Source organism: Poecilia reticulata, chromosome 9 (genome assembly GCF_904066995.2).
Source record: "Poecilia reticulata chromosome 9, P_reticulata-male-v2, whole genome shotgun sequence".
Taxonomy (NCBI): domain Eukaryota; kingdom Metazoa; phylum Chordata; class Actinopteri; order Cyprinodontiformes; family Poeciliidae; genus Poecilia; species Poecilia reticulata.
This window is the reverse complement of record NC_088838.1, coordinates 5,790,003-5,814,564: the sequence shown is the minus strand read 5'-3', so window position 1 is coordinate 5,814,564 and position 24,562 is coordinate 5,790,003. Positions and strand designations below refer to the sequence as shown.

General features: G+C 40.9%; 4 protein-coding genes across 9 annotated transcripts; 2 read left to right on the top strand and 2 right to left on the bottom strand.

The window, feature by feature from the left end:
* The first annotated feature begins 420 nt into the window (after positions 1-420).
* p2rx4b (purinergic receptor P2X, ligand-gated ion channel, 4b) lies at positions 421-7,423 on the top strand. Of its 4 annotated transcripts, none has more exons than XM_008417232.3 (12): positions 421-3,005; positions 3,091-3,238; positions 3,319-3,390; positions 4,274-4,346; positions 4,430-4,526; positions 4,615-4,695; positions 4,796-4,937; positions 5,523-5,659; positions 5,747-5,840; positions 5,935-6,000; positions 6,078-6,182; positions 7,273-7,423. In XM_008417232.3, the coding sequence occupies exons 1-12, from the start codon at positions 2,863-2,865 to the stop codon at positions 7,303-7,305; spliced, it is 1,191 nt and encodes a 396-aa protein (XP_008415454.2). In that variant the 5' UTR covers positions 421-2,862; the 3' UTR covers positions 7,306-7,423. The 4 variants fall into 4 exon arrangements, with proteins under 4 accessions (XP_008415454.2, XP_008415453.2, XP_081467434.1 ...); XM_008417231.3 differs by having other exon boundaries at positions 4,769-4,937; XM_081611308.1 differs by lacking the exon at positions 7,273-7,423 and having other exon boundaries at positions 4,769-4,937; positions 5,747-5,803; positions 6,078-6,167.
* A 974-nt stretch (positions 7,424-8,397) lies between these two features.
* Positions 8,398-12,786, top strand: gucd1 (guanylyl cyclase domain containing 1). Of its 2 annotated transcripts, XR_534356.3 has the most exons (7): positions 8,398-8,752; positions 8,886-8,970; positions 9,140-9,305; positions 9,386-9,477; positions 10,552-10,793; positions 11,646-11,794; positions 12,220-12,786. XR_534356.3 is itself a non-coding variant. In XM_008417234.3 (6 exons), the coding sequence occupies exons 1-6, from the start codon at positions 8,746-8,748 to the stop codon at positions 11,735-11,737; spliced, it is 684 nt and encodes a 227-aa protein (XP_008415456.1). In that variant the 5' UTR covers positions 8,398-8,745; the 3' UTR covers positions 11,738-12,786. The 2 variants fall into 2 exon arrangements, 1 of the variants encoding a protein (XP_008415456.1); XM_008417234.3 differs by having other exon boundaries at positions 11,646-12,786.
* A 428-nt stretch (positions 12,787-13,214) lies between these two features.
* Positions 13,215-21,236, bottom strand: upb1 (ureidopropionase, beta). The gene is made up of 10 exons (XM_008417235.3): positions 20,712-21,236; positions 18,382-18,553; positions 18,179-18,266; positions 16,808-16,902; positions 16,571-16,729; positions 16,317-16,486; positions 15,624-15,705; positions 15,505-15,547; positions 14,982-15,136; positions 13,215-13,493 (listed from the first exon to the last, which is right to left on the bottom strand). The coding sequence occupies exons 1-10, from the start codon at positions 20,813-20,815 to the stop codon at positions 13,410-13,412; spliced, it is 1,152 nt and encodes a 383-aa protein (XP_008415457.1). The 5' UTR covers positions 20,816-21,236; the 3' UTR covers positions 13,215-13,409.
* Positions 21,237-21,367: 131 nt separating this feature from the next.
* c8h22orf15 (chromosome 8 C22orf15 homolog) lies at positions 21,368-24,427 on the bottom strand. 2 transcript variants are annotated; one of them, XM_017306925.2, is made up of 5 exons: positions 24,122-24,427; positions 23,954-24,040; positions 22,488-22,610; positions 22,148-22,219; positions 21,368-22,068 (listed from the first exon to the last, which is right to left on the bottom strand). In XM_017306925.2, exons 1-5 carry the CDS (start codon positions 24,144-24,146, stop codon positions 21,959-21,961), a joined length of 417 nt encoding a protein of 138 aa, XP_017162414.1. In that variant the 5' UTR covers positions 24,147-24,427; the 3' UTR covers positions 21,368-21,958. The 2 variants fall into 2 exon arrangements, with proteins under 2 accessions (XP_017162414.1, XP_017162412.1); XM_017306923.2 differs by having other exon boundaries at positions 22,148-22,222; positions 24,122-24,420.
* Positions 24,428-24,562: the final 135 nt, after the last annotated feature.

Here is a 24,562-nt window from a genome sequence, read left to right as displayed (position 1 = left end):
ACTGAATTAATGCCTGTTGATCTGAAATCGCCCTTCTGATTGTGTCTGCCGAGGTCGTGAATGGGCCTGAGTGTTCTGTCATGTTGGTATTAATCTTTCGAACCCACATGCAAGAACACAACCAGAAGAGACGAAATAAAAGTACAATTATGGTTTATTGGAGTCAGGGGAAGAATGGAGAATACTGGAGCGGAGGACCAGGTCGTCTTACTGCCGATGAGAGGCACAAGGTTAGAAACTGAGCGGAGATTTGTTGTCCAGAAATAATCAGAGAATGCTTACTTGAGAAGGATGGAGTGATCGGCTTGGGTTTGTGCGAGTATGGCTCGTTAGAGAGCGGACAGTGATAATTAGCGGCCGGAGTTGCGGTGTAGGTTCCGGTTCTTGTAATCCTTTCTCTCCGGTTAGGTTCGGACGTGGGTCTCCTGACCCGGAACGCTCCGAAGGGGAATCCACCGGAGAAGGATCCACGAAGAGGGGAAGACGAACCCATGAGGGGTGGCGTCTGACCGGTAACACCGGTAGCGTCGGGGGAAGACACAGGAGGTAGGTGATCCACAGCGGGGAAACAGACTCACACAACACTCGGGATGAACTGGTCTCTTGGGAACAACGAAGAGACGGCTGGATAATCGAGGTAAGCTAACACTCAAGCGATGAGAAGGAGCGGAGCTGCTGCTTATATCCAGGATCCACGCCCTCTAAACGAGCTGCAGGTGTGCGCCCAGGTTGAACCCCGCCGCTTCCCAGGGGTAGCACATGGGTGACATCTCGTGGGTGTCCGAGGAATAGCGGCTCAGAGACCAGTGATAAAATAAAACTAAAACTAACGAAAACAAACCAAGAAACAAAAAAGGGGAAAAAAACACAGACCCTGACAAAGACAACAAGCAGAAATATTTAAAACACACTTCAGTAACAGTCGTTAGGGGCCGAGTTTGTCGACAAAAACAAGTACGATTATTTGACATCTTACTTTTCCCACTACTCAAATCATCCCAGTATCAAATTACACTGCTGCGACAAAGTACGAGTTTATTTTAAGGCTGTTTCTACATCTTTGCCAGGGTTCTCAGATTCTACACACATATGCAGGCCGGTCCGCGTTTGTGTGTAGTGGCTAAAACGCTAAGCTAGTGTCTTGATCTGTGGGCAGGCTTGGCGTTTCTCTGAGTGTATCTGAAGGTGACATGTAAATGTGTGGTGAGACATTGGAACAATGGTGTCATTGTGCATGCTGCACTTTGAGTGGAGAACTTTTTGGATGACAGACAGACGGCCTCACTCTCTGGTCATGAATTGCTCACAGAGTGACATGGTTTGTGTGTTATATAATGGGCTGTATGCTGGGTCCTCAAATGGTACATATGTGTTGTTTTGCATAGGGAGTCTGTAGTTAATGGTGGCCATGGTAAGCATCTTGGATCTCCTTTCTCTCCAGATCCCCACCTACGTTGTAGCATCTTCCCAGGTCTTGAGGTCTCTTTTAGACTCTTTTAGATATTATTTCCATGTTATTTTTATACCTTATCTTTTCCCCTCCTGATGTATGTATTGCTGTCATAAAACTTGGTAGAACTTGTTTCATGAGGCGTGACTTGTTTAATGTGACATTCCGCTAACGTCGAAAAAACGATTTCGCAATTGCAGTGTTTCCGCTAAATAAGAAACGCAATTGAAATCACACGTGAATAAATTTGTTCACACAATAAGTCATTAAAAAACATGCCGCGTCATCCTCCTCCTCCCATTTCCTGTCGCCTTGTTTGTCTTTTCCTGCAGTAGTAACATCCACTTGTTGATCACATAACCTGTGTGACGCAAAAAGAAAAATAGCATTTCTGTTGCATTTTTGTGAACTGCAGTAATTTTGATATGGCCACTAGAACCATTTCTTCCTAGCGCAAAAACATTATATCAATGGAAGAGTAGCTAGTGATGGTAGGAAGACCAGCCTCCTCCAGGATGTTTGTGTGTCTCTCCTCCCGGATAATCTTGATAACTTTCCAGAGATACCTCTGATGAAATGTCACAAATGCCTGAAGTCTTTCCAGGATGCTAGACCAGAAATTTTTTGACCTGGCAATGGGTATTTTGGTTTTCAAAAACCCTTTTCTTGAGTCATATTACATATTAGTAGAGCAAGTAAATCTCTTCATACAGATTGTATTCACCTGTATAGGGGTGTAGTATGGCATGTATTTCTGAAGATTGTGTGTATATTATTGTTTTTTGAGCATTGCTGATTGGATTTAGACTGAGAGTGCTCCAGGTAGATGTTTCCTTTTTGGAGCGATTGTCTGGTCTGCTTCTGATTGGCTGGTCTGTGCAGGTGTTGAGCTGAAGACGACATGCAGCCAAAACCTTGCCAACATCCAAGGGAAAGAAAAAGGATAATGAAGTGCTTGTTATCTATTTTTTGATCAATCTCTAGAGACTCAAAAAATACCTTGCAATATGATAACTGACAACTCTTTTTTTTTTTTACTTGCCTTTTGACCTTTTTTGCTCCTTCCACACTTCACATTTGAGAGTTTTGTCTCATGGCTTCAATTGTTTTACTGTTTTCCAATGAAAAATTGTTGTGACAATAATTTCTATATCAAACCAGAATGAAAGTCAAAATTACCCAATTCACCCAAACATGCAACACAAACATATCTATCAATGCCAAGAAAGCTGTTAGCACAGAGCTAAACAAGAAAACGTATCCAGCCCTTTGTGTGCAGGGTTTTCTTAAACACACCGCTGTTGAGTGTTATATGTCTACATCCAGCATGATTTGAATATAAAGATTTGAATAAAGGCAGCAACTGTCCATTTATCGAGATTGCTCAGTTCATTATTGTACGTGGAGCAGCGATGAGCAAGTCGACAGGCTGCTGCCAGGGCTTTCTACATTATGTGTTTGACTACGAAACGCCAAAAACTCTGATTATTCCCAGCATACGTGTTGGATTTGTCTTCAGGTTCACGCAGTTCTTGGTGCTGCTGTATGTGGTGGGGTAAGTCTGAAACTTAAAAAAAAAAAAACAATAGCCATACTTTTTATGATTTTATGAGCTTAACCATGGCTGCTGCCTGCTGCAGGTATGTGTGTGTGGTGCAGAAAGCGTACCAGGAGACAGACTCTGTCATCAGTACTGTCACGACTAAAGTGAAGGGCTTTGCCTTTACCAACATCTCCGACATGGAGCCTCGTTTTTGGGATGTGGTGGATTACAACATCCCCCCACAGGTATCTGGAATGTTCCGGGCTCTGCCTGAAGTTTTGCTACAAAATGACTGTGATTAGAGTCTGGGACCTCTGTCCAACAGGGAGATGGTTCATTCTTTGTGTTGACGAACGTGGTCATGACCCCCGGGCAAACCCAGTCACGCTGTGCTGAGGTAGGACTAGATGTTTAGAGTGTTTAAATGTATTAACAAGCAGAGCATGTTCTAACTGTGTCATTATCAGTAATGTGATGAAGGATACTGGGTTTTTCTCCCTCATTGCACTTCAGGTACTTTCATCTCTATAATCATGTGTACAGTGTTCTTCAAACTTTTGCATGATTTCCATGTAATTCATTTCTATTTGAACTGGTTGGCCTTTTTTGGTCATCAGGACTCAGTATATCAGGTCATGGAAATCCCAAGTATTAATGTTCTGCCAATCTGTGTTACCCTGTCAAACTTTCCCACCATCTCAACAATCTGGTGTTTGGTGTGAGTTCTATTGAAAACTGCTTTCACCACATGTATGAGTTTACAGATACTTAAGGCGAGAGCCATCGTACTCACATATATACTCTTTCCCTAAGTGTTTCTTGAGATAACGAGTATATTTCTCTTTTTTTTTTAGATTAACTCCTCATCTCAATAAAACCATTGGGAAATTAAGTTAACTGGAAACTCAAGATTAACTTAACTAGATAACGTTTTCTAGATAATGTTTTCTCTCGTTATCTCGAGAAAACAGGAAATTAACTTGCTATCTGGCAAAAACCATCAGAAAATGAACTTGTCTTCTCAAGAAAACAGGAAATGAACTCGTTACTTTGAGAAAACCATTGGGAAATGAACTCCTTATCTCAAGAAAACGGAAAATTAACTAGAGAAAACTGCAGGGAAAAGGTCATGTTATATTATGTTGCGGTGCAAAATCAACGTCAGCCTAGAGATCTGTCTTCTTATCCCCCCTTAGAGGAGACAGGCATGGAAAACCATAAATGAACTCTAATAAAGTAAAACAAAACTTTAGCATTATCTTTGTAAATTTCCTTTCCAGCTTCCAAACCCTTTCACTACCTGTGAGGACGACTGTGACTGTGTGGAGGGATACAATGATCCTCGGGGGAATGGTACGCCTCAGTCCCAAATATATCCTCATACACCAGCTTTAAAAAGCATCACATCATGCACCATGACGATCCTTTTCCCTCAGGTATACGGACAGGACTGTGTGAAAACTATTCCTCCATTGTCAAGACCTGTGAGGTTCTCTCCTGGTGTCCCCTGGAAATAGACACCAAACTGCCCAAGTGAGAGCCGACATAATACTGCAGGATTTATAGGACGGTTTACGGATTTTAAGACAAGGCTAACCGTGCCGTTTTCCCTGCCTAACAGGCGAGCACTTCTGGCGGAGGCTGAAAACTTCACTGTGCTGATCAAAAATAGCATCACCTACCCAAAGTTCAACTTTCACAAGTGAGCATGCTGCATCTGAATGTAGAAAGAGAAAAAGTCCTGCAGGAAGCGGTTTTATTGAGTGCGATTTTAGCAAAAATGCTTGTCTTCCCTCCTCCAGAAGAAACATACTGTCTCACATTAACTCCACGTATCTGAAGACGTGCGAGTTCAACCGCAAAACAGACCCCGACTGTCCCATCTTCCGCCTGAAGCACATCGTCTCTGAGGCCGGAGAGGACTTCCAGGACATGGCTGTGAAGGTACTAAGAATAATTACCACTGACAGTGGATTCAAATGTATTAATTCCCGCTAACTTTTCACTTTTTTATCATGCCACAAACTCTAATTTCAATGGATTTCAATGCAGTTTTCCATAATAGACCAAAACAAAGAAGTGCATAAGTATGAAAAGAAAGGAAAACAGACAAAAGTCTGAAAGACGACCTTGACACTTTGGGTAGAGATCCACCTTCCAGCGGGACCACAACCCTAAACATGCAGCCAGATCTGCAACGCAGTTATTTAAATCAAATTTGTGTTAGAATGTCCCAGTCAAAGTCTGGACATAAGTCCACTTCATAACATGTGGCAACACAAAGAAAAAAAACAGACTTGTTCCCTGATTCTCTCCATCCAGCGTCAGCCTCCAGATGTGCTGTGCTGGTAAATGCATCTGCTAAAGCTCTGCTGCTGTCACTGCAGCAAAAGACTAAGTGATTGTCTCTGTGTTTGTGTTTTTTATATACATTTAATTTTTTTACCACCAGGCTGTAAGGAAAAAATTTCCCTAAAGGAACAACAGTAAAGTGGTAGAAGTGTTTTTGATGCGTTGCATGTTTTAAAGGGCGGTGTCCTGGGTATTCTTATTGACTGGAGCTGCAACCTGGACTGGTGGGGAAGGAAGTGTTATCCCAAGTACACCTTCCGCAGGCTGGACAACAAACATCCAGACAACAATGTGGCCCCAGGGTACAACTTCAGGTGAATCTGGTTTCCATTGACACCTTTTTTTTTTTCCTGAAAAGAACAAACGTTGGGTAAACAAACTAATAAAACCCATTTCTTTAGATTTGCAAAGTACTACAGGACGGCAGAGGGAGAGGAAGTAAGAACGTTGATCAAAGCGTACGGGATCCGTTTTGACGTCATTGTGTTTGGAACTGTGAGGCTCAGTAGATTGTGAGATTAGAAGGACTCTTGAGTAACTTTGCTTCTGTTCACTTTCAACTGATTTGGATGAATTTGTGTTGCTGCAGGCGGGAAAATTTGGAATTGTACCAACCATAGTGAACCTGGGCGCAGCTTTGTCCTTTCTGAGTTTGGTGAGTGAAGATGTGTGTTGCTGCTCCCAGAAATGGATGACAAGCAGAATGTGAGCATCTTTATATGTCCCCATTAGGTTCCCATGGTTGCAGACTGGTTCATGTTGACCTGCATGAAGAAGAGAGATCTTTATAGCAGACAGAAATCAACCTATCTGGTTGAGGAATCTGAGGTCGAATCGGTGAGACATGTCCTCTCATACTTTAGTGTGCGCTTCCCAAACTTTTCAGCCTCTAACCATGAAAAAAGCAGTGATAGAAACATGGTGTGACTATTTCAGTTAGCTGGAGTATTTCATTTATCCTCCTGACTACCAGTAGTTCATTTTTGTCCTCTGTAGAGGACATTTCTAAACTTGAATATCTCCGACCCCCTGCATTCTGCTGAATTAATTCCTTTTGGTATCTGGAAAGGACATTTAGGGCTTTTCAATGATACCACATGTGGGACTTTTGTACGTACCTTTTTCTAATTCATAAACATGGCGTTCATCAGTAATAACACATTTTATGGGAAGAGACAAAGTAAGTGCATAAAACCTTTTATTACCTTACAAAGACTGTGGAATTAAAAAAAAAATGGTGATGGGACAATATTTTTTCCTGGTAGTCAGGAGGATTATTGTTCTTAAAATGGTTAAATAAGAACATGTACACATACTGAAAAATCTGTGGAACATCTTAAAGCGGCAGTATCAAGTAAAATCAACTTTTTTTAGCTTTACATCATGTTATAATGTTATTCCCTCATCAAAAACAAACCTGAAGTGTTGCTTTGATTCTTTCATGTTTGAGAAATCCTTTACTCTCCCATGGCAACCACTCTGAAAACACGTTGTGTAACTGAGTGTTGCCTTTTAGAAAAAAAACATAGAAATTTCTGAGTTTCAAAAGTCAGATTTTTTACTTTTGAAATAGAAATTTCCACAGTTTTTCTACAAAAGTTTCAAGATTAATTGATTAATTTCTAAATTTCTTTGGTGTAAATTTCTTCTCTTTTTTTTCTTCCTACAATGGCTGCTACAGAACCAGCTGCCATTATACCAGCTTCATTTTTAGCGTATTACTCTTGCTTTTGTTCACATAGTTAGAATTGTAAATATTCACACAATAATAATAATAATAATAATAATAATAATAATAATAATTTTAAGCTTCACCATGTGATGTTTTCCAACCACTAAATAAATAGTGGTTATGAGTGTTGATACTTAAAGTATGAATCACTTTTAACATCTGATTTATTTTCTTTCTTTCTTTTTCTGAATCCAGGCATCAATGAGCACAACGTATGGAACCCAGTAGCAGCCCAAAGTCAGCATGAGAATACATTTTCTTCACATAATTTCATTGTATCCCTAAAAATGTCACAAATAGACTGTTAGAAGCCTTAAATAAAACTGTTCACGTGTGTAAAGGGAAAGCTGGTGATTTTTGTGCTCCATCTCCCTCTTGACCCTGCAACAATAAAGCAAGAATAAATAAATGATGAAATGTTGTTTTCAAAAGATTCTTTAAAATCTTTTACATCTTTTTAAAACTGTGTTGCATTCAGAATTCAAATCAGGTTGTAGAGTGCCCCAAATATACTTCACATTCAGGTATTAATAAACAGAACTCAAAACCATTTTCTCTGTAAAGAAGATTCAGCAGTGTGTACATATTCATTTATTTATTTTTTTTATTTTGACGTATGTACATCTTTGTGTGTTTGAACAGAGCATATGAAAAGGTTTTATTATATGATTCAATTTTACTCTTCAGCCAAAGTTTTTTTTTCTTTTCTTTTTTTAAAATTAAGATAAGGATTTCACAATCTGCAGAGTCATTTATTAATCAGTAACATTGTTCTGATGTAATTCCTCCTGTCAGATGTAGTTGTTAAAATTTCAAGGCATGCCTCTACTGGTCAGGATCAAGAGTTCTCTGTTAATTAAAATAACATTAAAAAGGTCCAACATTTTACTCAATCTATCTTGATCACTTCTAAAGCAGCGTGACTAGAGGGCAAAATTTCTGGGATTCTACAGTAAACACATTGGGTACAAAAAACAAAATAAAGTAAATAATCAGAAAGCAGACATTACAGAAATTATGATAAATTAAAAATAGTCAATGACCTACAACGTTCATATGTGTTCACAGCTTTTGTGTTTGTACTCTTTGAGATAGTGGATAAATAGTTCAAATTTCTTAATCAAAACTGTAAAAAATAAAAAAAAAGTTTAAAGATGATGAAAACTTAAATTTGTGAGTATTAAAGTTCCCAAATGTAATAATTAGATTAATTGTCTGTTTTCTGTCCGCGTTCACATTCTTTCCATGAAATCCAAAAATTAAATGTTCATTATTATTTACCTACCTATTGGGGAGACTCCGCCGCACCGCACGGGGGCGGTATAATACTACCGGACAACACAAGAAGCTTCAGAGTAAGCTAGCAAACAGCTGGGAAGGGAGGCAGGAGAAAAAGGGAGAAGTAACGTCCTTCCTTCTCGTTGTTTCGCTTCTTTAGTTGATAATTGAATGTTTTTCTGGAAGTTCGTTTAGTAGCTGTCTTCAATTAGCAAGCAGCTAGCATGTCAGCGGTGTTACAGTGGGAGCTAAGCTAACAGCTGGGCAGCTCAGTTCTTGGAACTTGTTAGCATCGATGAGGGAAGCTAACCCCGCCTTCATAGTGGTAAACAAGGCTCCCCACCTCGTCCTGAGTTAGCTGGCCTCCTAACAACGACAGAAGCCTGCAGAATGACAGGTGAGACAAACACACCTGATAGCAACACTCTTTTATATGAACCAAGTTTTAGCTCTTTAATGGGCTCTTCAGTTTTTAAGGTTTTCTGGAGCCTTTTTTTTTGAAGGGAAACTAACACGGTTGCTTTTCTCAGAGGATGCCATCCTGCTGAATGTACCCGTTATTCGGCAGCTGTACCACTGGGACTGTGGCTTAGCCTGCTCCAGGATGGTTCTGAAGTAAGTTTTTTTTATTATGCTTTATACTTATTAGTCACTGAACACATCAGAGACCTAACGGAGCTGTCCTACTGGAAAAATGTTGAATGTAAAACTGAAACCGCCTCAGGGTTGCCAGTACTAACAAAGTCAGTCATTTTTCCGTGAAACCCGGGGTTTTGTCTGACAGGTACGTGCACCCCGTGAGTGATGAGGAGTTCCAGAGAACCTGCTGGGAGCTGCAGCTGACGGAGAGCGTGTGGACCATTGACCTGGCCTACCTCATGTGTCATCTAGGGGTCAAACACTGCTTTTGCACACAGACTCTTGGTGTAGATAAAGGCTTTAAAAATCAGGTATGCTCCAGAATCTGAGCGCACACTCTAATTTCTCTATAATCTGTGCACGAATGAATGTCTTCTGGTATGGTCCACAGTCTTTCTACAAGAAGCATTTCGATACAGAGGAAGACCGGGTGAACAGACTGTTCCTCAAGGCGGAAAGCAAAGGTGTGGTGGTGAAGAAATGGTGAGTTTTCTGTTTGTTATTCTCTCTTCAAGACCTTTGTATGTGACTTATTTATTTTTTACATATTTGTTAAAACTGTCACTGTGTTGTGTCTGACAGATAATCTTTGAAACAAATTGAGCTCCTCAGCTTTCTCCGAGAGCTAACTACAGAAATTCGGAAAGAACCAGTCAGAGGCAGGAGGAGGGTTTTAACAAGAATAACATTCAAGTATTGCTACATCTTCTCCCCCGTCAGCAGAGCCTACCATGAAAGCTGAGGTTAGTTAGCGTAGCCACTGATAACGGTGGAGAAAGTGTTTCTTTCTCCACCGTTAGCTGCACATTGAGCAGCTCATACATGAGCACTATTGACAGCGCTAAGACCCACCTCCAGACTGGTTGTTGTTGACTGGAAGCAGTGCATTTCTGTCAGAACATGGTGACATTTTAGCAAATGTAAAAAAATAAATAAAAAATTTAAAAAGTAGTAAAAATAAAATATGAGGGATAACAGCTAATTTCTTTTATTTATTTATTTGGATCCCTCAAAATGTAGAAGTTTGCCATATGAAAATGGCTATAAAATATTACATAAATGATGTGTTAAGTTGTTAAATCTGTCTATATTCATAGAGGAACCTGAAAAAGCATTTCTGATTCATCATCGTTTATTTGTGGTGCTTGTTAGAAAGCAGCCAGTGATGCTCAGCAAGATTTTCACTGTTATTCCAAAACAAATTTAAAATTACAGAGCTGATATTTTAAACTGTCTTATAGGAGGACTTATATGTGAGAAAATTCCCAACCCAGTGTGTTCTGTGACTAGATTGTTCAAAACAATTAAAACAAAAAAGTAAACTGTAGGTTTAATGTCACACCTCAAAGGAGTTACGAGTTTGTTTGTTTTTTCCTTCAGTAACCATATACACACCGAAGAGTGTTAGTACTGCTGCGTTTCTAGCTAGAAAATATCAGATTTTCAGTTTCCTATCTGGTTGTTCATCATATTCTGTTGAGTCTAAAGCTTCTCTCTCCATTCCCAGTTGCGCTGCCAATAGATCAAGTTTTGCTTTTATTTCTGTTTTTTTTCTAGTTCAGTAACCATTCAGGAAATCCAGTCTCATCTGGAGCAGGGTCACGTGGCCATCGTGCTGGTCAACGCCGTTGTCCTGACGTGCGAGTCGTGCTCTTCGCCCGTCAAATACTGCTGCTTCCTGCCTGTGGGGCAGAAGTGTTTCTGTAGGAAGCCGGAGTACCAGGGTCACTTTGTGGTCGTGTGTGGCTTCAACAGGACCTCCGGCTGCGTCTTCTACAACAACCCGGCATACAACGACCGTGAGTGACCTAGTTTGTCCAGTAGGGGACGGCGGTTTCACAGTTCAGAGTCGGTTCATGCTTAGTTTTCCCCAGACGTTGATAAGACTTACCAAAAACTGCTGCTTCCTCCTTGTGTGAAACGGTATAGAACAGTTTAACTTCTAAAATCCGACTTTTTTATTTTCTCAGGCGGCATTTAAGAAATGCTCATTTTCATTTTCATTCACCTTTTGCTACCCAGTTATGATTTGGTTAATAGAAAAATGAATGGACAGATCAGCTCTACACTGTAGTGATAAGTCAAGCAGAAAGGAGCCGAGCAAACATTCACTAGAGAAATGTTACTGCTTTTAGGCCAAAAAAGTTAGTTTTACTTTAAAATTTTATTGATATAATTGATTACTAAAATAATCATTAGTTGCAGCCCTCATATCATTATTCAAACTAACACCAACTCCTACTAAGACTTATTGTTTTTAACCTCCGTGTGTGTGTGTGTGTGTGTGTGTGTGTGTGTGTGTGTGTGTGTGTGTGTGTGTGTGTGTGTGTGTGTGTGTGTGTGTGTGTGTGTGTGTGTGTGTGTGTGTGTCTGTGTGTCTGTGTGTCATGTATTTAATATGTGTGGGGACCATTTTCCTGACACATTAGGTTTTGGGGACACACTGTTCCTTGTGGGGACCGCAGCCTGGTCCCCACAAGGGGAGATGCTGTTTTTGGGTTAGGAGTTGGGTTGAGGACTGAGGTGTAAACTGAATTTTGATTAGGGTTAGGTATGTAATGGTTAGGGTAAGGTTTAGGCTGGAGAAATGAATGGAAGTCAATGGAAGGTCCCCACAAAGAGCTTGACAAACGTGTGTGTGTGTTGTCCAGGTGTGTGTTGCACCAGCGTCGGTAACTTCGAGGAGGCCAGGCGGAGCTACGGAACAGATGAGGACATCCTCTTCATCTTCAAACAGAGCTGATGGACAACGATAACGACCTTGGCTCTTCATCATCAGCCTGACTGCAGCAGCTCCCAGGTCTAGTGGCGCCACCTCTGTTCTGCTGGCAGAACTTCAGCCAGCTTCTTTTTTTTTTCCCCTCACGCTTCACACCTCAACAGTTCACCCCACTGATGGATGTAAATGTTCACAAGCCAAAACCTCTTCATCTCAGATGGATTATTTTTCTACTCCGCTGCGTAAAACGACCAGGTGGAATTTTACCATTTTAATTTTGACACCTACAGCCGTTCTCACTCAGCGGTTCAGTCGAGCTGTTAAAACTCCTCAGAGTTTGGAGGAATTATGTGGGAAAAACAGGGCGTCAAATGTGAATTACCAGGGACTGACATGCACATTATTCAGGGCTTCTCTTCATGACTGACAGTATTGTGCATTTACTCTACTTGTTGTGTTTGTTATTGATGTGAAGCTGCTCACCTTTAACCCCCTCTGCCCTCCAGCCTCGCCTCTACCTGCCTTTTAGGAAGACCCCACCGCTCTCTTTTCATCCACAAGAGTGTAGGAACAGGGAAAACGGAGCGTGGCGGTGTATTGATCGTCTCAGGTATTCAACGCTCTGAAGCGTACCAGCACTGGATCAACACAGTGTGTTCTGTCTGCCGGACTCCGCGTGACACCCAGAGACAAAGGTTTGTCAGGTTCACCAACTTTACTGGAGAAACGACACGAGTCGAAGCGATTTGTCTCGGGTCGATGTCAATCGGTCGGATGGATTCTATTAACTCTAGGTGATTTTCCTCATTGCCTCTCAGTTTTATTTTATTTTTATTTTAAGTTGCGGTAATGTATATACATCTTTGCACTACATTGTTTTGTTTGGGGGTTTTTTCATACCAGACTCGATTGTGTTATTTAAAAGCGAATCTTTTTCTAGTGCTACAAAATGTCCGCGCCGTCTGCTTGTGCTCTCTGGTGAAAACAAACGGCACGTTTTAAAACCACAATCTTTATTTTTTTTAAAACATAGAACTGCATTTATTATGAGGTAATTAAAAGATTTCAACACATGCTGCATTCACTGTCTCTTAAGTGAGTCGATAAATATCTTAAAGGGGCGGTGTTATGTAAAATTCACTTTGATGGTTACGTCATCAAAAACATGCCTGGAGTGTTGCTGATTATTTCATGCATTTTGAGAAATCCTTTGATCTCCCGTGGCAACCAACCAGTCAGCTGGGCAAGACAGATGAATGACTTCCTGAAGGTGGAGCTTCAGGAAGAGCAGGACTTTTTAAAAGACAGAGGCTCAATTTCAAAGTCAAATTTCTTTTAAATCACATTTGACATTTATACATATTTTTTATAGCAACTGACGGTAGCAGTTACTTGGTTCTGCTATAAAATGACACTATATGCCTGGAAAACATAACACTGCCCCTTTAAAAATAATAATTTTTGCCTAACTAAAAGAATAAATTATGAAAAGATTTAAGTGTTTTTTTTAGTCCAACCTAAGTGGACCCTTTAATTTATTTATTACCAGCTTTCAGTTAATTTACCACACAGTTGCATATGTTGTAACCAGGGTGCCTTTACTTGCTATCAGAAGTGACTGCATTAAATCTTCAAGCAAATTTTTACTGAACAGTCACTTGTTCATAGAGGATGCTGCTCTGTGAGGAAATGCGTTCTACTCCTTTATTATTTTGGGTTTAAAGTCAGGTCTTACAGCCTCTCCCAGTTTTTCTGCGTACTCTGCATACCGCCCAGTCATCTGCAAAATAAAGTACAAGAATCAGAATCATGTCTTTAAATTTAAAGACATTTAGATTTATTACAGACAGATATACTCATAATGTCTTAGTGATACTTTTATTTTTCTTTTTTTTGTAGCGTAAGTGACCTTTAATAAAATGTTATGCTGGAAAAAGGCAGCCGGAAGACTCCGTCTCCATATGTGGCTCATCCACTTGCCTCCTACCCCACCTGCAGCCTGTATTGTTCATTTTGATGATTATGACTTTCATCTAATTTAAATCCAACACCTGGACGATCAGGAAATTAAAACATCACCAAAAGATTCTGATTAATAAAATCTTAAAGCCATGTTTTAGCTATGTTGAAAGCTGCTGATGGTTAATTACAATCTCTACAAATTGGGAAAATTACAAAATATCACTGCTAAAAAATCCCAAAAACTCCCTGTTGAGTGCTGCAACCAAGCATATAATTGAAAAGTTGGGTGGATGGATGAAGTGCGAAAGAAATGGGTATATAACTACAACCTCCAGAAAATTGGGATGCATCATGTACATGGATTGCCTATGAGGTAAGTTTGTCCAGGACTTTACAACCATTAGTGGTCTTCTGGAAGGAGGCTGGACTTCTCTTGTTTCTGATCAAATTTTGGATGAGATGTGAAACAGGAGAAGTTCATTTCCCTTCTGTTTTAGCTCTTGGGGTTGAAACGTCTGACATGACCAACGGTGCAAACCTCTACCAGTTTTTTTTTTTAGCTTGCTTCCCTCTCCTGAACAGTTTTGTGGCGATCAGGGTTCTGAATTTATCATATCGTTTATTATTTATCATGATAAATTTTGATTTAGATAAAATTCCAATAACTGAAGTTTAAAACACCGTAAACTTGTCATTATTGTCTGGATTGTTATATATTTTTTTACTATTTGTCCTCATTGTACAATAAAGGCGTATCATTAAATATCAATAAAATTGAAAGCATGATTGTTACGGTTTCCAGATTAGTGATATAAATCACACGTCCTAATGTGACCGGAATCCTAAGGAAGCGTATTAAACATGGGAATGTTTTTCAACCATATTTGTGTTTGTGAGGCTTTGACTGCTGTGTCACTTTTGTTATCACAATAGTACCACAGAATAACTATAAAACTTTTAAGTCCGTATCGCCCACTCCTAACTGAGATGCTGATTTCATTTTCCAGCAGATTCCAGCTCCGGGGTAAAGTTCTGATCACACAGCTACTGAGAGCACTGTAATATGTTTTTCTACAAGTGACGCCTCTCTATTAAAAGTTTATTTATTAGTGTGACATAATCAAATTGAGAAATTGAATTGTAAGTTCTTGTTAACTAAGCCATAATCATCAAAAATTAACAGGAAAAAAAGTCTGAAATACATCAATCTGAATGACCATTTTAACACGACTTTCACTTTTTGTCACTTCCTGCAGTGAATTATTAAACTAAAAATCGACAACTCTGAATGAGATTGAATGTTTACCTTAAAGCTCCATTTGTCGCTGACTTGTCTGTTGAGATTCAGATCCAGCTCCACCACCAGCAGACCGTCACGGGTCCTGGAGAGGCCTGGGGTGCGACTGCCGTCAGGACCAGCCACATAACTGGACCCATAGAAGTGACCAAAGTCATGGTGAGCTGGAAGAAAAAGCACAAGAGCTGTTGTTGTTACCATCTTATAAACGTTTCTTTTGTGGGGGGGGGGGTTTCACATTTTGTCAGGTTACAAACACAAACTTTACTGTATTTTAATGGGATTTTTATGTTTTAGGTTATGCTTTGGGTTGGTTTATGACATAAATTCAAACTAAATTATACTGAGTGGAATAAAACAAAATGTGAAAAGGTTAAAGGGATATAAATACTTTGGCTAGACTTGTGATAAAGTTTCAGCTTCCTGCTATAAGGTTACAACAAACATTCAAGGCAGCTGCTATAACTACTTCATGTTGCTGAAATGTTATGAAAAAACACAAAAACATAAATTTGAGAGAAGAACTGTGTACCTTTCTTTCCATCCCCAGATGTGAATTCACTTTTGAAGTGTTCCTGTTGAAAACATATTTTCCTACATGATTAAATCTGTTCTGCTGACTCCACATCAGCTGATGTTGCAGAAACTCACCGTCCCAACACGGTTGATGGCACACGTAAAGCAGTGATTGGCTATCGCTGCGTTCCTGGCCTCGATTGGCCACATGGGCTCACTGTGGAGGACAAACACAGCTTTCTGTACACAGAGGCAATCAGTGGCAACAACAAAGAACAAACTCAGCTTGCAAATGTCATTAAAGCTGCACAACAGGACTTGTATATATACTGTATATAAAATGTTTAAAAAATGTCTCTATATGTCACATTAGACAGATAATATGTGGAACAAAATCAAGCTAGTCCACCTCCTGCCTGAGCTGCTACTGCCGTCTGAAGAGATGCACCACTCCCAGTCAACAACCAATCAGAGCCAGGAGGCGGGTCTTAGCGCTGTCAATCTACGTTGTGTACTCAATGTGCTACTGACAGAGAAACAACTTGCCATCCCACTAATAAGTGAGAGATTACTCTGAAGAAAATCAACCAGTTTGAGACCTAACCTCAATGAAAATTTGTATTTGTAATTAAGTTACCATTTTTATGACATTTGTTTTTTCATACGTTTAAAATAAACATTTTATCTTCATTGACATCAAAACATGTGGGAAGGCTAAAATAGATGCTTGGAAGAACAACTCACAGAGCAGTAGAAACTTGTAGTCAAATAATTATTTAGAAATTTCCTTTTTTTTTCTCTCTCTCTCTCTCTCTTCCTGTTTCCTACCTGAGAGCTCCAACGGTGGCAGAGGGGTTGAAGATGATCTCCGCTCCGTTCATGCTATACATGAACCAGTTGAGTGGGTGGTGACGCCCGTAGCAGATGTTCACAGCGAGCTTCCCAAACTGCGTCTGGAACACCGTGTGGCCCGTGTCGCCCTCCATGTAGTACGTGGACTAAGGGTGAGGAGCGAAACTCAGTGTTCTGCTGCGCTCCACAGCTGCAGAGCAGCTCATGGTGTGCCTGCTGCTGCTGCTAACCTCATTAAAGTCTCCAACCCTGGGAATGTGGTTCTTCCGACTCTTTCCCAGCACGTTTCCTGAGTTGGAGATCACCACTGCTGTGTTCCACAAAGTGCTGTGCAGCTCCTCTCGCTCAAGAATTGGGGAGATAACCACCATGTTGTATTTTTTGGCCAGCTAGTGGGCAGGATGGGAAAGAGCAGTCAGGGTTGTGCGTCGTATTACCTTGGCGCCAGCGATGTTGGGTTATCTCACCTCCTGGCAGAACCGAGTGGTGTTCCCTTCCTCTGCAGACTCTGCAAACTCCGTCCACGGCTCTTTCTCCCGGGTGCAGAAAGCAAACGGCATGGCTGCGAACACAAAGACCTGGTTCATGTGTCATGAATGGGTTTACAAACACTTACTGGTCTATTAGAATAAAGTTAGTTCCAGTCGGTTAACTAATAACGTCCACTAAGACCTTCTTTTAGTGTTGTAGTCTGGCATCCAGCAGAGGGCGCCGCTGGTCATCCTTAGGCGGAGCCAGTGGATACAGGAATAAAGATGGCGGGGCCATACCAGAACGGGAAAGAGAAACAATCCAAACAGAATTCGGTGTGGGATCCAAATTACGTTTTATGAGGTTTTGTTTTGAAAAATATAAACACTTGCCTTAAGTTTACAACTAAACAGCGCCAATTTGGCCAAACTGCATGGATAATGCAGAAAAACTGATGGAAAAAACATACCACTAAGTGAGGTGAGTTTTCAGGGCTGTCATGAACCAACGCTGTTGAATTAAACTTTAATATAAAAAAATATATATATATGTTTGTTAAAACTGTCAACATGCCATGCCAGTATGGTATGAGACAGATAAGCCTTCTCCCAGTGCCAACCTGAAGCAACCAATCAGAGCCAGGAGTTGGGTCTTTCAATCCCCTCCTCGTCCCCTGGTTTCTCTGTCAGCACGACCACCTATGACCCTGTTTTCCTTTAACGGTAAGTTGTTTCTCCACCATTAACACATTTAGCAAAGAGAACATGAGGTTGATTGACAGCGCTAAGACCCTCCTCCTGGCTCTGATTGGTTGTTTTTGGTCGTGAGCGGTGCGTCTCTTCCCATGACTAGTTCAGGGAAGAAATTGATCTTATCACAAAATATCTGTCTTGTACCTTGCTGTCACGACATTGTGACAGTGAACAAATATGAAATAAACATTTTTGTAAAGTAAAAGTTACATACAGCTGTTTTAATGCTCTTCATGGAGCGAAGTCTTTAGCATTCCTTCAAGAGTAACCACAGATGGCACTTCTATGTGTTACACTTTATTATTGTCCTGTTATGCTGTTTAAATAAGTAAAAGCTTAAGAATGTCAGAAAACCACAATTTTTCTATTTATTCAGTCAGTGTTTAATACAGCTAGCACAAAATAATGTTTTGTTCTTTTTTTAAATTCAGAATATAAAATATGTTGCCCTTCATCAACAGTCAGCTCTGTTACAACAGAAAACTCAACCCTTTAAGAAAATTGCCATTTACTAATTAGTCATCAGTCAATCGATAAGCTCAATCAGCTTTAGATGAACTCGGTGATCAACAGCTTGCATCGCTGGCCATGAGTGTATCAACTGTGTGAACTCACTCCAGGTCTCCTGGAAGCAGATGATGTTAACGCCACACATGGCGGCTACCTCCACGATTTCCCCGATGCGACTGTGCATGGCGCCGACCTGCGAGCAGCAGAGAGGATTTCATGTGTGTAATCCAGCATATTCCACACCTGATCACTGAAAAACGGATCTTCCAGCCATGGCTGCGTCTGAATCTGAAACGTGTGGTGCTGACCTGGTCCAGGATCGGGGCGTCGGTGGGCAGGGCGATGCGGTGCTGAACCAGGCCCACTCGGACTCTTCTGGGCGGCCTCAGCTGCTCCTGCGCCGCGTCAAACTTGTAGCCTTTCAGCTCAAACTGGCGCTCGGCTGCAGCTCCCACAGCGCAGGATGGGAGAGCCAACTTTCTGTGAAAATATCAGATTCTTGCCTGAGCCCAGCAGGGAAGCACGGTGGCGGCAGCATCATGCTGCACAGAAAGGCTCTTGAGTTGGAATGGTTGATTGGAACATTAACCCAGGCTAAAGGAAAGGAGTTTCTTTGACGAAAACGTCACTTGAGCTCAGAGAAAAATGTTCTCCCTCTTGGCATCACAGAAATCTGACACGACTTGATGCCAGAAAAAACTTAGAAAAGACAAAGCTGGTTAGAAACACTTCCTAATTATTCTGATGGAGCTTGGTTGGATCTGCCAAGAAAACTGGGAAATTATACTTTTAAAGATGTCCAGTTGACAATAATGGAGCATAAAGGTACATAGAGGGTTTGCAGGTCCAATATGCCAAAAATATCACAAGTTAAACAAAACGTTGGGAGAACCAGGATAAGATTTGACTCGTACTTCATGAATCTACAGCTGACTTTAGGGACACGGCAATCGAAAGTGAATTCTGACGTTTAGGGTTGAATTTGAGCATTAAAAGAAAAAGCTGGACCAAATAATATTTTGTGGACATATTGTATTATTTTTAACTAACATAAAAGGTCTTAAAAACTCTTCATCCAGAGCATGATTTGTCTGACATGATGGAAGATTCACTGCAGTGTTATTTAAAAATAGTTGGGTTTTTTATTATTATTTTTAAAAACCCAAATTGAATCGTTCTGAAATAAAATGAGCGGCGCAGACAGATTTGGTACAGATGTGTTGAAAAGTCTTGAAAATGTTTGAAAAATCTCATTAAAATTCATTGGTGGAACAAATGTTACGAATAACCAGTGATTTGTATAGTGGATTATCTTTGATGCTGTGGGCTTGTTCTACTTTCATATATATATATATATAAAAAAAAAAAAATTCCCTTCTCACCCTCCGCGGGTGGTCTGTTTCATCCTCTGAGCTCGGGTCCTCTACCAGAGGCCTGGGAGCTTGAGGGTTCTGCGCAGTATCTTGGCTGTGCCTAGAACTGCACATTTCTGGACTGAGATGTCTGATGTTGTTCCTGGGATCTGTTTGAGCCACTGCTCCAGTTTCCAGTTCCTCCCTGAGGCCCTGGTATTTCTCCAATTTCTCATGCTCCTTTTTCCTGATGTTGTAATCACTTGGTATTGCTACATCCACCACAACGGCTTTCCTCTGTTCTTTATCCACCACCACAATGTCCGGTTGGTTCGCCATTACCATCTTGTCTGTCTGGATCTGGAAGTCCCACAGGATCTTAGCTCGGTCATTCTCCACCACCTTTGGGGGTCTTCCCCACTTTGATCTCGGGGCCTCCAGTCCATATTCTGCACAGATGTTCCTGTACACTACGCCCGCCACTTGGTTATGTCGTTCCATGTACGCTTTCCCTGCCATCATCTTGCACCCTGCTATTATGTGCTGGATATATATATATATATATATATATATATATATATATATATATATATATATATATATATATATATATATATGACACTATAGCTTATCCTGACTCGGCAGATGGAAAATACCATTAAATCAACACAAACAAGAGGTCTCACTTTGACATAAATTGCATTTGGTGCATTTTTGGTTGAAACGTCTGTTTTCTTCACTCTTTATACCCATTAGTGTGTAGAGGAGGCAGAAATTGTACTTGGCTCAGATTAAAGTTACTTCAAGTAATATTACTCAAGTAGGAGCCAAAACTGTGGTGGACTAAAAACTACTTTTTAAAAAAAGTTACTTTAGTAAATGTAACTAGCCGCCTCTGTTATGCTTCTTTCCTGTTGGTGGGAGAGGTACTAAGTAACTAGCAGGGAGATTTTGTTAAAACAATTATTATGCTAATATGGGGCTATTCCCTCTTAGTGATATTTTTTTAGAAGAAACTCACTGTGAAATTATGCAGCTTCAACAAAAGAGTTTTTGCACGTTTTTACCAACGGTGCCAACAAATGAGTTCATATCATTCGCCTACTTATGATTTAATATTATTTGAACGTTTTAAGTCTTCATTCTCCCTTTGTGTTGTTTCGCAGCTCTGATGGGCCTGACCAAAGTCCGGCCTGCAGAATAATAATTTACCAGCAACAAGCGGAAAGTTAAAATCACAGCTCTATTAGCAACATGAACAAAAATGCAATAAACGAAGAACTCACGGTGTGTCTCTCCCGAACAGGATACGTTTCACTTCCGCCAGCTCGGCCTCCGGAAGGTGGGACTCCAGAGATTTCTCCAGCGACTCAAACTCACATGCGGACATTTTTGCGACTTCTTTGCGCTTGCACCTCCTCGGCAGCGCCTCGTGTCCTGCGGTTACTGTCTCTGTTTGCTCGTGTTTCACTCGTTGCGCAGCTTATCTATGTTTCCCCAGCAGCAGCCTCTGACTGAGGGCAGCCGCCCGCAGCTGGTCATTGACCGGAGAACTGGAGGCGCGGACAGGGGCGTCTCTAGAAGGTTTTGGAAAGGGGTGGCAGGATGGGGGCCACTGATAATCTTGGTGTGGCTCAGCCAAAAATAAAAGCTAGAATATTTGGGTGTTTATTTACATTCGTTGCTATGATGAAACGGTTTATTTCTGTCTCTTTTTTTTTTTTTTTTTGCTTTAAAATAATAGTCTGAAAATTTATGTTCTTCAAATTGTGTTTAGCAGCATGTTGACAATAAATAATAATAATAAATCACAATATTCCTTCCTAAAACCTATATTATGGGCAATATTCTTTGTTTTCTTGATATGCAAAGCTGGTGCAGACATATTTAAAATGATTTAAAGCTGCAGTGAGAGAAAAAATGAGACGACCAGAAAAGTTTCCTCCCATTTCACAGACCTGCTCTACTTGCTGCTGGTCAGTCACATTACTCTGAATGGATGACACTGAGATTCACTGGACATTAGTCTCTTATTGTCATGACACGACAACAAGGAGACGCATCAACGTGGAGCCAGGCGTTCATTTTAACAGCAGCAGAAATTAAAAAGTATGCATAAATTGAGAGGGAGATCAGAAAACTTTCATATATTACAGTGATTGGACAGTGTGAGATGTGCTGAGTTTTGGAAAAACTCAGCACATCACACACTTCTTTGAATTCACCTCTTCTTTTTCTTCACAAAGCTCCAGTCTTGTAAGGAGAGTGAATCTAACAGTGAATCTAACAGAGTGAATCTTGAAAGCAAAATAGACATTAGACTTTGGTTGGTGTTAATATAAACGTCTTTCATCATCTAAATCGGTACATTACATGTTGGTTGACAGAGCCGATTACTGACAGTGGAAACATTTCTTTAACCTGTTGGCTTTGATTAATAACATGCTGTGAGATAGTTCACTTTTTGATGTGAAAACCAACAAGCTAAGGAACAATAAGGCATTCATTAAGTAGTCAAGGAAATGATAAATATTCAAGATTTCTTATTCCTGACAGTTGAGATGTTTTTACTCCTTTGTGTCCGCGCTCTTCTGACCTTTCTCTCTGTCTCCTTGTTGGGATTTGATAGTTTCTTCAGCAGTTCTGCAATAAAAAAAAACAGATGTCACAAAATTATTTGGCCAGCAGGGGGACCTAATGAGCCGCTAGTAGTTTTCATCACCTGTAAACTCAGGGTGGCTCTTGGTGTTGTTCAGGAGAGAGACATATCTGCAACCCCCCAATTCTTCACTTCCTTCTAGGAACAAAATGAAACCATAAACACCCATAGAAGTGAGCTGCTGCCCTTCTGCATCACGTGACTTCAAAAACAAACAGAAACGTGCAGTATTTCATTTCAGGATGAAACCTCTAATCCTAATTCTGTTTGTGTTCTCGATCTAATGCCGATGGAATCTGATAAGTCTGCTCAGACTTGATCCAGCTTTGAGAAAGCTTTGCAGATCTGAGCAGTTGTTCCTTTGAGGATGCGCTGATGGACGGAGCAGGCGAGGCGGACTCACGGCAGACCCGCAGGAGGACGTAGAGCCGCCTGGCTGCCAGCACGCTGCTGGCCGGGGCCCCGCTGTGCTGCAGCGGCTCCAGGTTCATCACGCGGCCCCCGCTGTCCATCAGCTCCACGCGCTCTGCGGAGGGAAGGTTCGGCTGAGGACCATCCGAAAATGTTTCAAATATTAAGTTCAGGTTAACGAAATATACGACTGTCAGGTACAGGTTTATGCGGACACGTTATAGCATCACCTGTAGTGATGCTGTAACTCCTCTTGATAGACTGAAATGACTTACCAACTGACTGTTAGGAGGGTGGGGGGGGGACACTTTTCATGGCTTCTTTATCCTGGTCCCTCTTCGTTTTTTTTTTGTGGCTTTTTTCCCATCTAGCATGCCTAGGTGGGCCCCATATGGGGAAAGGGGGGTAGACCATATGGGTTTGTCAGCGGGTTCCACGGTGGCCCTACATGGGTTTTCCCATGTAGGATCACAGCCTACATGGGCCCTAAATGGGAAAACCCATGTGGGCCCACCACCATGAGGGGCCCATGTAGGCTGTGATCCTACATGGGAAAACCCATGTAGGGCCACCGTGGAACCCGCTGACAAACCCATATGGGACCCATATGGTCTGCCCTCCTTTCTCCCATATGGGGCCCACCTAGGCATGCTGGCGGGGTTTTTTGTTTGTTTTCTGTCCCTGAGAGCTTTCTGCCTCTCCATCTGTAGCTCTCTGTCATATACAATGCTCTATTACCGTTGTAGTAAGAAACAGAAAGGAAAGTTTCGCAAAAAGAAAAAGAAATCTGAAATTTTGATACTAATCTCAGAAATTTTCTTGAAAAAGTATAGAATCAGGAATTTCTTGTTTCTTTCAAGAACATTTCTGAAATTATACTAACTTCTTTTTTTTTTTCAGGAAATGTCCGACTTTTCAAATTCAGAAATGTCCAGATTTTTTCTAGAAAATGTCTGCGATCCATCGCTCAGATGGAAGAATCTGTCAACAGGTCAGCTTCTGTTAGTTGCACTTTCAAAGTCCAGACACAAATCTCCTTGAAAACTTGTGTCAAGACTTAGAAATTGATGTTTTCAGACGCTCTCCACCCAAGCTTCCTGAGTTTCTGCTATTTTGCATTATTAGCAGAATTCAGTCTCTAGCAGTGCTGGTATAAACAAACTCCACAGACCTGGAGCTGTAACTGCAGTAAAATAAGATTCTGTTGACTCAGGGAACCAACCACAAATTTTCTAATATGTATAATTTTTCTTCATCATTTAACAGGTGTTTGTTTTACACATTAATCCCAACAGTATGCACTGAAGATTTTGGCTGTAACATGAGAAAATAGAAAAAGCCCAAAGAGTACAAAAACTACTGCCTGAATGAAAATGAAAGTTAAAAACAGAAGTTTATTTGGTTAAATGTTCATGTTAAATAGTTAAATTTAGAGCCATGACTGACCCGTTCAGTTACCTTTGAAGTCCAGACCACACTTTTCCTTCAGGTGATGAATGAAGTTGACCAGTTTACAGTTTAGGTTTAACATTTCCATCCTGCCGTCTGCCAAGATAAGCTCCTTCGTCAAACCACTTACAGCAGAAATCAACAATGGCTCAAAATGAGTGTAGGGAATGTTCTGACCTCCAAACAGGACAGTGACAAACATCCTCCAGCGCCGACTGTGTTTCGGCTCCACAGCTCCAACTCAACCAAGAGCTGAAATGTAACCCAGAGTCCAGGACGTTTGGAGAAACAGACACCAAATCCACACATAAGACCCTTCCCTCTTGTGGTGTCTACTTTTTATTTCCTACAAAGTCAGTGCTAAATTGAATGAATGTGCCAGCTAACCACACACACGCACACACTTCTTTGAATTCACCTCTTCTTTTTCTTCACAAAGCTCCAGTCTTGTAAATCAGGAGACAAAGACCTGCTGATGCTCGTGTCCATGGAGTCTCTAGAGAGTCTAGCTCTCTGCGTCTCACCAATGTTTACTGGACAGTGATGCCAAGACTGAGGGAAAAAATGGACTTTATAGTTTCACTGCTTGCTGGGTAAAGAGTCCGTATAGCATTACAA